Below are 16,773 nucleotides of genomic sequence, written 5' to 3'. Positions count from 1 at the left end.
CTTGGTGTCTTTCTTCCCTTTTCCTGGGTATAATGTTTTCGCGTACAGATGTCTCCTCGCTCTGCCCGGCGGCGTTGGTCCATACAAGCAATTAACGACTTCCCGGTACTGTGTGCTGTGCTAATACTGTCCTTGATATGACCCTGTCTTCTGCCCAAGGGCCCAAGAATAAAATGCCACCTGCCTGCCTTTGAGTAACCTGCACAGAGCTGGGGGACTCGCACTCCACGCAGGGCCTAGGGCTTCACAAGAGCAGATGAACGTGTAAGTGGGCAGGAGCAGACAGTAGTTTGCAAGGAGCAATTACTGACCTACAAGATGCCTGTTTCACCTGGCATTGCGGTCAGGAAAGGATGCCAAGGGGTAATTTGAAGTGTAAGAAAAGATTGACCTCTTAGATACAGAGTGCACAGTAGAGGAGCTGAGTGATTATTATACATCATCTACCAGTTGATGAGACTGACATTAGAGCACCTAATTTCTGAAAAGACAAAGCCTTGCTGGAGAGTGAGAGAAGATCACTTAAGAGCTGTGGAAGAAGCAAACTGGTTGAGCTTCTGACAACAATCTGTCATCTCATTAAAATGAACTGCCACTTCTCAGTGCAATCTATCACACAGTCTTATTTCCTGGATCAAAAAATACAATTTCTTCTTAACTTGTGATCTTCTCCAAGCCCTTGGAGTTGCACCACTGCATTCATTTGGAGTGGCAACTTCAGCCACTTCAGCCACCTTGGCAGGTTGGGACTCCTCCTGGCACCTGCCCTGCCAAGTCTGCTTTGACAGTTGTTTTCTGATAGTCAGGTCCACGTGTCCCTCAAACTCCAACATCATTCATTCTGTCATCATCTTCTTGATCTCAGGATTGCTCAAGCTGTGCTGTACATGTGGGCAAGTACTATTTCATCACTCATCTTCCAAGCATAGACGAAGCTCAGAAAATTCCATTTCAATTTAAAGATTATCTCTTTAAGTCTGTTTGTCTTAATGTCTGCATGAACAACTGTTTTTTCACAGCTGCTGCCCTTCATGCTATCTCTTCATAAGACAGCAGGGAATAAAACAGAATCCTGTAACACCTGATTTAACTTGGTATAATAGGATCAAGTTTTCCTAATTGCAAGAGTTCCAAAACTGTACTAGCAAATAATAGGTGAAAGAAACCAGAAGTAATTTACCTGACTCCATCAAGGCTTTTTGCAAAGAGCCTTGTGAGCAGCAGAGGCAAGAAATGAAGTTCTGTCTTGAATTGGAAGCAGACTGAAAGAAAGAAAATCAAGCAATGAACTTGCCAGCTTGTGTGGTAAATTACAGAGCACAAAGGCTGTGGTGGAAGGAAGAGCAAGTAGTGATGTGATTAAGTTATAATTTTCAGTAATGCACATTTAAAAGTGTTACAGGGGTTAGTCCAAGCCTTGAAGGATTGATTGTATTTGTGGATAACCTTTGAAAGAGGCTAAACTGAAGGGGGCAGCAGTGCCTAAGGTGAAGACACAGGCATACACAAGAAGAGGCATAGGTTATTAGTGCAAATAACATGCTTTCCTTCTGGAAGAAGAGCTCAGCATTGCTCAAGGTGTTTGGGGAAGCAAGAGTTCAGCAAGTTTACAAGAAGCAATAATTCCTCTTTCTTTCTGGCCTCCTGTTCTGAAGTGCCCATGCTTCAGGGCAGGTGCCAACTACTGATTGATGGAAGCTATAAAGAAATATTCCTGCTGTGGGGCACTTGACTCAAAAGGGCCTTGGATTTTTTTAGCACCTTTATGGCAGGTGCCTGATACTGTGGGAGATGCTGGAAATAGTAAATGTTAATTATTTTGAAGAGAAAATCCAGGCAGTGCTGCATGAGCCACATGGGGGAGTTAATCTGTAGGCAGTTGTTCAGAATAAAGCAGCATAGCATTCTACAGGGAGGAAGCAATTTTTGCATTTTATTTTAGAAAAATAAATATGAGAAGCAGCTTGAACCTGACTTGAGCAGGTTTAACTATTTTGTACATGTCTTATTGCAGCTTAATCTCTTGGCATTGAGTCTGTTCTCTTCTGTTCACAACCTTTACCTTTGCCCTACTAATGCCAGTTTATACCACAAACTCTGAAATTTTGCATATGCTGATGTGAAACAGGCACTTTACATTTCAGGATCCTGCTTAAAGCACTGCCTGCCTCAGCAGGATCCAGAGGCACACACACCCAAGTGTTCAGCATCCTTTCCAAGCGGGCAGCATTTTGCAACTCCTGCTGCTGAGTATGCAGTGATCATGGTGGTTGCTACAAAGCAGTTGGTGGCTTATTCTTGGGCTATCTGTTTCTACATGTAACCCATTTACTGCCATCGTTATCACCTCAGATTGCAGCAAATTACAGCCTTGGGTATAGTAGTGCAGGTGCAGGCTGGCTTTTTTAGTCATTATCCAGTGCTGTTCCCTGCTGTCACCTCCAACCCATGATTGCCATAAATGCTCTGGTTTCTTTCCTTCTCGTGCTCTGAGGAACTGATGAGTCTTAATTTACTTATCACTGTAGCCATTTTCTTTTGTATCTTCCTCTCGTTAAACTGAGGAGCAGCTGGGTAGGTGCAGTTCTCATTGGCATGGATTCTAGGCTTCAGACAGAGCTAGAAATGTCGTGGGCAGTGCAGAAGACCTGTGCCTTTGTCCTTCAGCTTCCAGCAGCTAGCTTGGTGCATGTTGTTTCCTGCTTCAGCTCCAACAGTTATGTTCCCTGCTCCCCATCCTGACCTGTGCTCCAGCTCCTAGGAAGAGATGTGTTTTCTGCTCTGCCCTAATGCCCCTGAGCCTTGGTGACAGCTTTTGATTACACCATAGTGGGAGCTGCTCCTGGTAGAAGTGGTGGAATGGGAGGGAGGTGGACCTTGGCCAGACAAACCCAACCTAAAGCTTTCTTTGTCTCTGGTAATCCCTGTTAAATGTGCTCAAATACTGCCTGGTGGAGAGCTACTCCTGTAATTAACACCAGCGATTACTGGATTCAAAGTAGAACTTCTGCTGTAAATGGTGATGAACTTTACCCCATCTGTGATGGTTCCCATACTTCTGATTGTGGATTTTTTCTAGCTCTGACTTGCTGTAGCTGAGGTAAACCAGAATTGCAAAAAACCCAGGCTTTTTTTAATGGGACTCTACGTGTAGGTTTACAATTTTTATCTGTCACACCTTTAGGGGCTGGAAGTGGTGGGCATGGAAGTGTAGTACAGACAGGGCCTGTGGCCATCAACTAATTCCATTCCTGGAGCTGCACTAGTAAAGATATAGGGCTTCCTTTTTTGCCAGTAAATAAGCAGCGTTAAAAGGAAGAAAACAGGACAGTTTTGGTTTGAGTCCAAGTTCTCAGGGGGTTCTGGTATATTTAATGTTTCCATTTCTATGGTGATATGCTAAAAGCAAACAGTGGAAACCATTCATGAGAGCTCTTTTTCATTCTCATCTTCATTTGTTGTCATTCTCCTCCCCCAAAAAAAAGAAAAATACCCAATTGCCTGTGGAAAATGATATGTGTTGTCCATGTTTGTAGTCTTGAAATGCTTGTTGGGAGGCTTCTTCAGCCTGCTCTTGCAGGGGGCAGGAGCAGGTTGAATCTGTTCCCAAAGACTGGGTAGAGGGAGCTCTCCATCGACTGTGAGTCCTGGGGGCAGCTGGCTTACAGATGGCCAGGAGGTGGCAAGTTGCTCTCCAAATTACCTACCAGGCTCTAGAAGCTCTTGTTGATAGCCCTGCAGAATGTGGTTCTGTGTCTGCAAGCCTGGGCTCAAATGCCCACTCAGACACAGCACAAATAACAGCTTTTGCTGTGAGAATCCTGGTAGCCCTTCCAGGACAGTGCCTGAGCTCTTTCCTCCTGGCATGTCATTGTGCTGGGGCTCCCAAGCTTCACTCATATATTGATTTTGGTAGCATCAGCAGCTCCTCACCACACATGGCAGACAGCATTTGCTGTCCTGAGGAAGAATGAGGTACTCAAGTGCCACTGTTACTTGGGAACCTTGTTGTAGTACAGCCCACATCCTTCAGCATGGGGTTGGCAGCTAAACTTTTAGTATTATCAAAACACTATTAGCCTGCCCAATGTAAAGAGACGCAGAACTGATCCAGACTGTGCCTTGATTAGGAGCTGAAGGACCAGGAAGAGAGGTGGGTCTCCCACCTGACCCCATTCTGGCTGCCTTCCACTGTGTAGTGCTCTTCAGCTACAGGGGACAGATAAGTACTGCAGGCAGATTCCTCTGGGATGAATGAGGATTTGAATAGACGTGGCAGAGAACTAGTCAGTCAGCTTTTCCAGAGCACTGGATGCTGACAGCCCTGTTTCTACCAGTGTTTCACCCCTCTGAATGTTGGGCACCATGCAAGCTTTGCTCCTCTTTACTCAGGGGTGGTAGAAGATCGGGGAATGGTGATGCTATGTAACATTGGCACCCCTGGAACAACCCATCTTCAGCTCCTTTGAGGCTGAGATGCCTTCTTCACTGACTGTCAAGCTGGAGCCTCTGATCCTCAGTTGTGCAGTGTTCAGAGAAGCTTCAGGAGCTCACCCTTTTTGCTTCTTGTGGCATGTGTTAGTAGTATGCTCAGCATGGCAAGACCTCCTCAGCACACTGGCCTAAGCTTGGGCCAGGCAGGCAGTAGCATTTCTTAAGGTTATGAGTAGTTTTTTAAGGACATTTTGTGTCTGATAAGCCTGCCCAGGTTCTCACAGGACTGCCTGGTCATGGTCAAAAGCCATTTGGCACTCAGCCATTCCAGAGCTGGCCTCACACCCACAGTAAAGGTGATCCTGCTTGCAGATCCAAGTCCTGCCTTTCCTATATCCCAGTCTGCTCTTTAGGAGCACCAGCGTGAGCCTGTGTAAGCTGTGTCAGCCTTGCAGAGCCATCAGCACAGGGCTGCCTTGCTGGCCCCTTGAGAGAGGGGCTGTTCTGCTTTGATGAGATGTGTGGGAAGCCCCAGCCTGAGTGTCCCAGGAGAGCCTCCCTAACTCAGCATGCCTGGGCGCTTCCGTGTGGCTCCATTGGCTCTGTGTGGCAGTGAGGGAAGGCACCATAGGAGAGCAGCATTGCAACCCTGCCTAGCAGCCAGCACTTCCTTCAGTAGAGCTCCAGTGCCTTCTGCCTGTCGTGCTGCCACACATCCTCTCATCCCTCCTCCTCGCTCTCCTAAAGCAAGGAGCTGGAAGAGGTCCGGATACCAGACAGATACTCTACGGTGTTTCACACAGCCAAGGTAGCTTTATGTAGCTTGGCTTTAAGATGGCCTCTGTATCTGTTACAGGGAGTATTTGGGAATCTTGGCTTCTTGTTTCTGTTCCCTCCTCTTAGTTCCTCTCCTTTCTTCTCCCCCCTCTTACATCCTGAGCCAGCTGTAAGTAGCTGTGAGCATGGTAGCTAGGGATCCTTGCTAGGAAAACTTGGGCCCTGCTTTATCATCTACAAGTTGTTTGTTTGAAGCTGTTGATAAAGCAGGAGGTGGGAGCCCTGTGCTGGCACGGAACAGGGCTGTTCTCACCCTGGGAGGGCAAACCTGGAGACAGTCTGGAGCTGTGGGCTTGCCCTGAGGCAAAGGGCGAGCAGCAGCTGCCTCCAGCATGTCTCTGTGCTGACGCTGGCTGAAGTCAGCAGTGGTTTATCTGCAAAGGGTTCCCAGAGAATGAGAATTGAATGGTCCTCCTGCCAAACTTGCCCAGGTTTGATTGGCATCCCAGTGCTGATTTATTCTATTATTGGCTTTCACGGGGAAACTCACAAAGTACTTTTTGAGTGAGTTTGACCTTGAGCTCGCTGCCTTGACCTGCTTTTCACTTCCTACAGATGGAGATGCTTGTTCTCCTGGGCATATCATGGATATTTTCCAGGGTAACACAGAGCCTTCTGAAAGGCAGGTTTGGGTGCTGCTTGCATTATTCCTGACCCTAGTGCTTTGTTCCCTGTCCCAACCAGCCTAGTGTCCTCTTCCCCGGTAACACTTTGCCATTGGTTCTGCAGAAATCAAGGAGGTGGAAAAGCAAACGAGAGGGGACAGATGCCAACAACCGACCCATCAAAGCTGCTGGGAAAGTTATTATCCAAGATATTTCCTGTTTGCTGCCTGTCCACAAGCTGCTGGGGGAGCTCTACATGTGAGTATATGTGGGCTGTCATCCTTTTCCAAATGAAAGTAGCTGTCTTTGGCATTGCTGTGCTTTAGTCCTGGCATCAGTCAACATGGATCCGTGAATGTTTCTCTGCCTTCTTCCTCTGTTCTTGCCTCACTGCTTTTTTTGGTATCCCTCTGCCTGTGAGAGGGGACCTGTCTCCTGTAAATCTGAAAAGTGTGAGGGAAGAAATTTGTGATGAGGTGTGGTCAACAGAGTTTGAATCAACATCATCACTGCAAATTTTACAGCTTCTGATTTTCGCTTGCTAAAGAGAGAAATTATCTGTAGAAATTCTTTTTCAAATCTCATGTTAAATGGACAGGCTTAAAAATCTCAGTAAATGCACATTTTCATTCTGTAAAACTATTAATAGCTCATAAAGCTTTTTAATTTCAGAAGTGTTTGATATGTTCCCACTTGGAGTCTTGATTGTACATGTCAGGTTTGTTGTGCAGGTTGTTCTGTGTTATTAGAAAGGATGGATTTCTGTGGGCATTTTTGTGATTTTGTTGGTTTTGGTTTTTTTTTAATAAAGGGCTTCCTTTTTCCGGACTTTCTAAATCACATGGTTACAAAACCTCTGTTCCTGAATTTCTTTCTTAGCTTTGGTAATACTGGCTGGTCCTTAACGGAATTTCCAGTCTATGGACATTCAGGGAAGAAGCAGGTTTCTCTTATGAGGAAAGAAAGAGAGGAAAAAACCCTTCTTTCTCTCCCTTTCTATGTTATTAAAAAGAATATTCTTTTGAAAAACCTGTTGGACCTTTCCTCTTGGGACATCTTGTGTAAACAGCCTGACCCTTTTCCATGTACTGTAAAAATCTCAAGCAGTTAAGTATTGGAAAGATTTCTGATGACAGGCAGAAAAGCACACGTGGGCTTCCTCAGCCCACCTTGCCAGCCTGTCAAGGCTTCACTAAGTGGGTGTGTTATCCCCCAGCCAGCCTGGTTCTTCCCAGTATGCCCCTGTCTCCCTCTGAGTCAGCCAGAGCAGACTGATGGGCTGAATGGGAACAGGACCATGTAGCCAATGGCACCGGCTTTTAGGGACAAGAATGATTCTGGACTTTGTGATACCCTGGCAGAAGTTTGGTCTAATATCCTCTTGGAAGTGGTGTTGCTTAGAATCAATCCCAGCTAGTATGGAGTTGAACTCAATGTGTGGTGTATTAGCAAAAATGAATAGTGGGAGGAGGATGACAGTGATCCCTGAATAACAGAGAAGGATGGGATGGGATCCTGGCCATGCAAAGAGGCTCGTATTGATCAGGAGGTCTGGGCTGCTCACTGCTGCCAGAGCCGTGTTCCCCCTTCCCCCCATTCCTCCCCACCTTGGTAGGTAATGTGCCAATCAGAGCTGAGTTACCTCCTTTCTTTTCAGACTGAACGTGAATAACATCCAGGAGACTTGCCAGAAGAATGCTGCCTCAGCCTTGGCTGTGGGGCGGAGGGATCTCGTACAGGTATGCCATGGAATCCGACCTCTTCCTCAGCATGCTGTGCTACCCTCCAATGGCTTGTGCTGTCACCAGCACCCCAAGGCCACTGGGGTTCAGCAGCTCTGTCAGGGAGTCCCTGGGTGGTGAACCTGGCCTGTGGAACTGCTGCCAAGGTGGTCCCCACCTCGCTGACTCTGGGCATTGAGAGATTCCTTCCCAGGACTGCACACAGATTCTTTTGTGCCCTTTGCCAAACTGAGTGAAACACATTTTTCAGGGAATTCCTGTAGGCAAAGTGAGGAATGCAGCCTGCTTTTGAGTCATCAAATGGAGTAACTGTGCACAGAGTTGCCTAGCTGCTGTCAGCATTTTGGTCCATAATTTTTTTCGTACTTATGTAATTGTTCCCATTGTTTGGCATTCTGCTGGCACTGGGTACTAACTGCAGCTATCTTCTCCCAAGAGAGCCTGAGCCCAGGGGCCCCAAAATGGAGCTGGCTATTTGCCTTCAGCTAAAAAAAGGAGAAAAATGGCTGTTGTGGCCCACGTTTTTCCCTGTGATTAGTCCATTGCAACAGGCAGAACATTTGACAGGACATGGGAACACCTGAAAGGAATGGGAATTGGCAGTGCCACAGGAGCTGTGCACATCTCCTCAGCATTTGGCTCTTTCTAGAGCTGGGTAGGCAACATGCATAGGCTTACCTGATCTAAGCAGAAGCTGACTCAAGCTGTTTTCTTGCTTCTTGGTGGGTTCTGCTACACCAGCAGAGAGAAAGTAGGTCTAGTTCCCCCTTGTCTGTTCTTCCTCTTGCAGTCTGGTTTGTCCACATTGGACCAGAGTTTGGGTGGAGTAACTTCAGCAAGATTTCTCTGAGTTGCTTGGTTTTCCCTGTCCCCTGTAACTCCAGCCTGTAGTGCAGCTCCCAGCAGACATACAGGCTTGAGTTGCAAGTTACATGTCTTATGTGCTCTGTAGCAGTGTAGGAAGTTGTGTCTTTCCTGTTTGCTTTCTGTGCACTCTCTTACTCAGCCCAGTCCTTGTTTCAGTTTCTCTTCTGTTGCTCTCTCTGGTTTCATGGGGAGCAGCTTTGGGACTGCTTTTTCTGTGTGTTTGTTCTTTGTACTTGGTGCATGTGGTTTTTCTTTATTGTCCACATTGTCAGTTCTCTGATTTCTGCTGTCTTTTTAGCACCCTGCTCTTTTTCCTTTCCTGCTTTATTTTTTATGCTAAACTAGGAGCTTTCCTTTTCCTTGGCATATTCTAACTGTCCCATTTTTAAAGGCACAGCAGAAAAAAATAGTCCTAGATCAGTGGTATAGAGACTGACAAGATGGAGCCATTTTCAGAGTAGAGGATGATAAATGAAGGAGAAATTTCATGTGAAGTGGTTAAACTTCTGAAACAGAAAAAGCAAACAGTGTCCTGTCTGTGCCAGGCTGCTTTAGGAGAACAGTGCTCAGTGATACCACTAATGAAAAGATACTTCTCATGCAAATAATGACTTACCAGTAAACTTTCTGCCACCAGACATCTTTGAACCCAAGAACTGTATCAAATCAAAACCCTTTTGAGGCTTGTGACTATAAAATACACTAATAGACTACAGACTGTTCTGCTTTTGCATTTAACTCAAACATAAAGTGAGTGGAACAGGGAAAGCTTTGGTTTTGTGTTATTCTCTGCATTATTTGTGACACAGAGACCGAAACTGTTCCCTGCTGTCAGAGGGGGAAAAAAAAAAAAACAAACCAGACAAGCTCCATTATTATCTGTCTGTCTGTGTGTGAATTTGTGCACACCTATGCCCTGGGAGTGTGGTTAATCCTAATTGTAGCTTTGCTGCTTTTCCTTCCTGTCTGCCAGGTTTGGTCACTGGCCATGGTAGCCACCGATCTCTGTCTTGGACCGAAGTCTGACCCAGATTTAGAGATACCTTGGGCACAACATCCATTTGGACGTCAATTACTGGAGTCCTTGTACGTGTCTGAATACTGGGGAGGGCTTGGGGATTGGTTGGCTGAAGCAGAGCCCGCCATAACTATCTATGTGTAAGGGGTCATTTCAGGTTTGGGGTAGTGCCACAGCATGGATTTTTTGCCCACCTCAAGCCTGTGATGCATCACAAAGGGAAACTCCAAATGTGTTTCTGGCATACAGGAGGCAGCCCTTGACCTTCCACCTATCACTCAGGTCTTCCTTGGCCGGCATTGAGCAATAGGCCAGACACAGGTGGAGCTCTGCTTTCCATGCCCACAATGCTTGACTTGGAGATTTGGGTTTCCTGCTCCCCACTAGACGAGCCTGTTGGTGCAGCACCTTCTTTTCACCTTCAGATTCCCTGTTGTCATCTAGCTTTATTGGGAAATTGTTCCAGTGGCCACAAAGCCAAGTGTTAGCTACAAATGTTTTCCAGGTGAATCTGCTCAGGAGTTACATAATTTGTGACTGATATTATTTGTCAGTCCATGCTGTTTGGAAGTGCAGGATTTGTGTGCTGTGCTTTCCATACTGTTGCTCTCTCCTGCTGCATGGCAGCAGTAGGAGCACAGCACAGGTTGTTCTTTATCGCTCTCAGCCTTCAGAGCAAACTGGAAACTTCCTAGCCTTCTAGAAAACCTGCAGCAGCCTTTTGCCTTGTGATCCAGGTGCAGGACACTTGCACCCAGAGGGCTTTGTCAAAAAGATCTTGTGGCTGGGAGTGAGTCTAATGGCTCCAGCACTACATCAGAGCCCAAGTACTGCTGAATTCCCAGAGCTCCCATCTTTCTCCCACCAGTTAGGGCATGAGCGTTTTCAGAAGGAGAACTTGGCTCCTCAAAGGTGTGACAGAAAAGCCAACCCAGTCCCTCAGTGCACATGTCTCCTGTGGGCAGTCATGACACCCAAACCCCTGTGTGCAACAGGCTTGAAATTAGCTGCCCTGGAGTCTCAATGGTTTTGCTACTGAATGCTGCCCAGTCTCACACTGTCTTTTCATTTCCCAGGCTGGCTCATTACTCACAGCTCCATGATGTACAGACCCTGGCCATGCTCTGCAGTGTGTTTGAAGCCCAGTCCAGGCTCCAGGGGTGCCCCAACTCTTGTGTCCCCTTTCCTCAGCGTGCCTCCAACCTGGCCTCTCACAGCAGATACGTACGATCACCATTTCTTTCCCATTTGTCTTGCATATCTTTGAATGTCTCTCACATAGATGACATGACTTATTTTCCTTTCCCCCTCAACAGCCCAGCTTTACTTCCTCTGGCTCCTGTTCCAGCATGTCAGATCCTGGGATTGGCACTGGAGGCTGGAGCATAGGTATGAGACCTGGCTAGTAAATAAAGGAATCTCCCACCCTTCCAGCCAAGGTTTTAGATGGCTCCTGTGGTGGGGAAAAGAGGGAGTTAGTACTGGCTGATTGCAGATGTGCTCTGCCAAAGCAGCTCTGTGAGGTTTGGCCAGGATGGTGAGACTCCATGGCTGGAAGTGAGCTGGCCTTGCAGTATCTCTGTTGAGGCTCCTGCAGTCCTGCACCTTCTGACTTCAGTAGATACTTCATTCAAGGAGTATCAAAAATGGCCTCAAAATGTCATCAGCTGGCTAATTCCACAGCGTTTGGGGGAAAAGCAGTGCTGGCCTTTCTTCTCTCACTGAAAGAAATGCAGCAGTGGGAAAGCTGGGTTCTTGGTGCTGTGAATATCCACAGAGGTTTTTCACTGTGACAAAGAGGGGCTCTGGTGTCAGAGTTGAAACTTTTGGCAGATTCCTAGTGATATACGTGACCTAGGGCAGCATCAGCCCTGTTAGCACCATAGCTGTAACTTTTCAGTGTGATATCAAGGCATGGTGAAAAGGAGAGAATGGGGGTTAGGGAAGCTAATAATCTATTGTAGCAGTTATTAGCAGTCATCTCCCTGCCCCCAGGGCAGTGCCTTGCATGCAGAGGCCCCTTTACGTAACAGCAGTCCTGGTGATGAGAGTCCTCCCTGTCTAGGAAAGAGAAACCCAAGTCTGCCTGGGAAAATGTTCCCAAACAAACTCCATGGGATTGATTGCCTGGTTCTTTTTGTCTAAAGCAGAAGGCAAAAGGGATTCCTCCACATCAGATTTCTCTGTCTGGTGATGTCCATTAAGTCCTTTCACCAAAAGTGTAGTAGAAGCACTTGGCAAGTAGAGGCTGGCGTGTAGTTCTTGGAGGCGGGGCAGTGTTTGGAATGCAGAGGGTGGTAGGACAGAGATAGGACTGAAATGCGGGGGTGCAACCTGTGGTCTTTCATGTCCCTTCCTGATTGCAGTTTTGAGGGGGGAGATGCACTCACAGCCTCTTGGTGTTTGCAGCAAACAAAGACACAGAGCAGACCTCCACTCCCTGGTGCGAGTCTTCTCCAGATGACTTCCGCTACGGAAACCTAACATATCCTGATCCCCGGGAGAGGGAGAAGGACCAGCATGAGAAAAACAAAAGGTAGGTTATCACATGCCTTGGGGGTATTCAGAGATGCCTTACTTGTGTCTCAGTCATGTGGAACTCCATGGCCAGGTCTCTTGGTGCTGTGCAGTACCACACCTGTCCCTGGACCTTGTCATTCACACAATTACTTGAAGAAGCTTCATCCTGCAGGTCAGTGCTGCTGGGATTACACATGATGCATCCCTAAGAGGCCATGGTGGGGGTACCAAAGGACAGTCCACCCATGGAGTGTGCACCCTGGAGTGTAGAACAAATCTAGGCCAGAGCAGTTTGTGTTCAGCAATGTTTCAGCAACCTGTGGGAAGTGCCCTGCTGTATTTCCAGCAATGTGAGCTGGTTGCATAGCTATCACAGGAAAGAGGATTGCAACCCAAGTCTCTGAGAGTCAGTCAGTTACAAGCCTGTTTGTTCCTCTAGGCTGCTGGATCCTGCTAACACTCAGCAATTTGATGATTTTAAGAAGTGCTATGGAGAAATCCTTTATCGCTGGGGTCTGCGAGAGAAGCGGGCTGAGGTTCTGAAGTTTGTCTCATGTCCTCCTGATCCCCACAAGGGAATTGGTGAGTGTCTGAACCAGTTGCTCAGGCAGAGCCACAGCTCTGCCTTGGGAGTTTAGGAACGTGCAATCTGCAGGGCAGGATGTGTCATGAATGGAATGGACAAAGTTTATCAGAGAGATCCACCCAAGCGAGTTACAAGGGTTTAAAGTGATTATATAGGTGTAATTGAACCTTGGTACAAATCGTTCCACAGGATTAATGATAGCAAATCAATTATTTAATATGAATAAAATATGAAGGGTTTATTTAAATTGATGAATATAATGATAATCATTAGACTAAATCAGAATTATTTACCAAACAGTATAGAAAATTAAAACTAGAAATACAAAGCACTGGTTATTAAATAAATAATATCAAAGCTAGCTTAATAATTATCAGGTAGACTGTGATGTCCATCCATAGCAATGACCATGGGCAAATCTCTCTCACTGAGCTTTGAGGAGTGACCTTGAGGGGTGTCCCCACCCAAGGTAAGGATCTTCACACACACCTAAGGAAGGTGTGTTAAAAATTTTCACCATTTAAAAATGGAACTGGTCTTTATGGTGTGAAGTGATTGACTGTCAGTCACACAATTTTAGATAAAATGTTGTCCTGCCTGCTCAACAGAACGTGTTTTATTTTTGAGTAAGATGCTATCAGCTCTTTGGTTTCTTCTTCTGTAAACATCTGCCTCTCCCTTCCCTGCCACGGTTTTCACATCCCTGTTGATGCCAGGCTTGATAAGGAAGCATTTTCCTTACCTGTTCATGTGATGGGTCTAATTCAGGATAGTGTGATCAAGCTGGTTTCAGCATTCTTCAACACTAAGAACAGCAGGGCCCTCTCTGCTCAATCCATCACTGATAGCTTGCAAGTAAGGTAAAATCCAAGCTGTTTTACTCCTGCTTAGGCAGAGCATCCTGCTACATGGATAAAGTGTCCATTGGTTACTGAAATGTTACAGCAAATGTGGCATTTAACCTCTGACAGTGACAGAGGCTACCTCTGCCAGTAAATGAGTTTGATTTCTTCGCAGTTCTGGGTGGAGGTGAGGCTTGCAGGTGTTGGTTCAAGGGCTTTGTAGACTATAACATCTCTCTAAGAAAGCTGGAAAATTCACATACTGCCATGCCAGCAATGCTCAGCTCTGTGCCAATGAATGTGCTTTATTCCCTCTGAGATGCCCTGTCTTCATCTCTGATCCTGGACTGAAGTGTCCTTATGTTAAAATTGCAAGATCTCTAACTAGGTGAGCTAGCCAGCAAGTAGGTAAAGAGAACTTTCCTCTCAAAATACTTCCAGCAACGTAGATGCCCAGCTTAAGGACAGCTGCCAAATTGTCTTCTTCACAGACCTCTAGAAACAGATGTGCTTGACCTGGGGGGAGAAAGACAGGTGAAGGATGCCAGAGAAACAGCAGTAGTCTCACCTTGTAACCCAAGATAACTTCTGGGGTGTAACTGGAGTGAAAACAGGTGACTTAACCCACTGCCTTTGCCCCTCCTTGGCTGACAGTCTGATACAGGAGCATCAGGTGGGCTCTCTGATGAGAAATGGAGGCTGTTCTTGCTTGCTTAGTGACACTTTATAGTGGTAAGAGGTGGGTGAGACCAGCAGGAAGCCTTCACGAGTCAGTGTCTCCAAAGCTTGAAGTCCATCTCACATTTCCAGCAGACAGCTGTAGCCATCAGGGGAATTGCTGGGCCAGTCAGTTCCTCAGTGCTGCAGCTGCCCCTTCCTTTGATCGCGTGTGGAGAACAAACCAAGATCTCTAAACACCATCCGCCCTCCCATCCTGATGGAGCTTTGAGGCGGTGTAAGGGGCTGTGTGCAGGGCTGCTTTGTCCGTGATCCCAGCACTGACCGTCTGCTCTGCTCTGCCTTCCCTCCGGCAGAGTTCGGCGTGTACTGCAGCCACTGCCGCAGCGAGGTGCGCGGCACCCAGTGCGCCATCTGCAAGGGCTTCACCTTCCAGTGCGCCATCTGCCACGTGGCCGTGCGCGGCTCCTCCAACTTCTGCCTGACCTGCGGACACGGGGGCCACACCAGCCACATGATGGAGTGGTTTCGCACCCAGGAGGTCTGTCCCACGGGCTGTGGGTGCCACTGCCTGCTCGAGAGCACCTTCTGAGCAGTGGGGACAGCGAGCCGCCCGGGAACTGGTTGAATATTTAATTCCCAAGCCATGTTGAGTCAGCTCTGCTCCGCTCTGTCTGGAGGAGATCGCCGCAAGGAGCTGAAGCAGGACGTCCTGGTAATGTGCTGTGGTGATGTTTACAAGTGCTTCCATTACTCCTATGCTTCCCAGGTTGCTTTTTAGACCAATTTGACCAAATTCCCTGCGTCCATTGCTGGCAATGGATGCCAGACCAGAAAAATTGCTCTCTCCTGCAGAAGGGTTTGTGAATATTGGTTAGTTTGGGATGAAGAGGTTTTTGAAAGCTCCCGTGGAAGGGGCCCACCTGGCAGAGCCAAACTTGCTTCAGCAATGTAGAGTCTTTTGTCTTTTCCAGGTGCCTCCTTACATGGGCTCAAACTGAGCAAAACAGTCGTTTTACACAATTAAAGCAGAAATAATTCTCAAGCAACAGTAAGCTCTGAAGGTGAGTTGTCAGTGGTGCTTGAAGAGGAAATAGTCCATGGAACTGTGCTCAGAGTTTCCCTGGAAGCAGCAGGGTCCTTGTTTTGAATGGCTGTTTACATCGCTTAGATTTCCCCACAAACAAGAAAAGGAAATGGCATTTTTCAGGATTACATTTTAAATAATTTCTGCTCTAGTCAGTACCTGTGAAAAGCCCAGACATGCACCCAAGGTCCCTGGGATTAGTGACTTCCAGCATTTTTAGTACTGTTAGGCTTTGAGTTGTCTCCATGTCCCGCTCTGACCAGGTGATAAAATGCACTTTAACTTGTCCCTGTCTTGGTAGTGACACTTCCTGGTCACTGGGAAAGGCATCTGCCTTTTGAGTTTGGGATCCACAGTGTCTTTTAGATGTGTTTTGGAAAGCCTTTGCTCCCTCACTGAGAACACACACAGAGGACACTTACTCAGTATATCTACTTTTGGCTGTTGTTTCCAAGCACTATGGGGGAAATTAGGGTTAATTTGAGATTTGCTGCTGCTGGAGTGACGAGGCTCTTGAACAGGGAGGCAGCAGTTTGGTGGAATCAATAGAGGCAAAAGGTTTATGACTTTTCTTACTGTGGAGCATCAACTGGAGAATGTACTGATGGCTCTGTCTCTTTGGGGCTGTGCTTGCAGGGCACTCCCAGCACTGGGATGCTGCTGTGCAGTGTGTGCACACCTGGAATGTGCAGCCTGTGCCTCTCCAGGGCTGGCTTCAGCCTGAGCTTTGGATTTAGGCGAATGTGTGGTCAGGGATGAGCCAGCTGGAGCTACCCCCACCTGTACCAGCACTGATCCCTTCTCCCACGCTTGCCTGTTGAGTGGGGCTATGTGTCATGCCCCTTCCCAACCCCTGTGCTAGCTCAGGCAGTGGGATCCTGTTGTGGAATAAACAGATTATGTATCTTAAACTATTAAAACATTAAAATTATTTTTTTAAGTGCTGTTCTGATAGAATGTGGTGTTGTTGCTCTGATGGGTCTCTCTCTGTGGGGAGCCCGCACAGCTCTCCCTCCCAGTGGGTGGTGAGTGTTGCCCCCACGGCCCTCTCCCTGCACCCCAAAGCAGGGGGCTCGGTAGCAGCAGAGCCCCACAAGAGCTAAGGCACTGCTGGGTCCCCCAGCCCTGGATGGGACAACGTGCTGACACACCTGCCACACCAGCCTGGGAACAGACTGGGAACTGCCCGCGGTTGTGAGGCTCCTCTTGGGAAAGCGAAGCCGGGCGGCGTCTGAGCTGCCGGCAAAGCAAAGCCCACATCCTGCAGTTTGGGGAGGCCCTGGGCAGCGTCTGCCCCCCGGAAAGCAGGCAGGAGCTCCGGGGTCCTGCCCGGCGCCGCGGCAGCCCCAGGGCCAGGCTGCTCCTTCCTTGCCAGGAGCTGCAGGGACAGCGCTCCCGCCCTCGCCTCCCTAAGAGACAGCCATTCAGCCTGGAAGTATTCTCATTTCCATGCTTGAGTGCTCCTGTAGCTTGGAAGCGAAAGGAGATTTGTTATTTAAAGGTGACGGACCGACAAATCGTGGTGTTTAGTGTGTTATTACAGTCCATTACGGTCCA

The 16,773-nt window shown here is 47.5% G+C and overlaps 1 protein-coding gene across 8 annotated transcripts in view; it reads left to right on the top strand.

Moving 5' to 3' along the window:
- The window catches only part of WDR59 (WD repeat domain 59), a 50,204-nt gene extending 33,432 nt beyond the window's left edge, over nt 1–16,772 (top strand). For 2 of the 8 annotated variants that reach the window (XM_041459037.1, XM_041459039.1), the window contains exons 19-26: nt 6,001–6,134; nt 7,534–7,615; nt 9,459–9,571; nt 10,580–10,727; nt 10,820–10,892; nt 11,913–12,039; nt 12,463–12,605; nt 14,486–16,170. In XM_041459037.1, coding sequence (XP_041314971.1) covers nt 6,001–6,134; nt 7,534–7,615; nt 9,459–9,571; nt 10,580–10,727; nt 10,820–10,892; nt 11,913–12,039; nt 12,463–12,605; nt 14,486–14,721 — 1,056 coding nt within the window. In that variant the 3' untranslated portion in view covers nt 14,722–16,170. Of the gene's footprint in view, nt 1–48; nt 106–6,000; nt 6,135–7,533; nt 7,616–9,458; nt 9,572–10,579; nt 10,728–10,819; nt 10,893–11,912; nt 12,040–12,462; nt 12,606–14,485; nt 16,171–16,746 lie in introns of those variants that run through there. The other 6 variants (XR_005954448.1, XR_005954447.1, XR_005954446.1 and 3 more) reach the window with 6 other exon arrangements.
- Nucleotide 16,773: the final 1 nt, after the last annotated feature.

The sequence above is a fragment of the Pyrgilauda ruficollis genome, unplaced genomic scaffold, assembly GCF_017590135.1.
Source record: "Pyrgilauda ruficollis isolate IOZ18807 unplaced genomic scaffold, ASM1759013v1 scaffold13, whole genome shotgun sequence".
Classification (NCBI taxonomy): domain Eukaryota; kingdom Metazoa; phylum Chordata; class Aves; order Passeriformes; family Passeridae; genus Pyrgilauda; species Pyrgilauda ruficollis.
The sequence above is the reverse complement of the archived record's forward strand: the minus strand, read 5'-3'. Positions and strand labels throughout refer to the sequence as shown.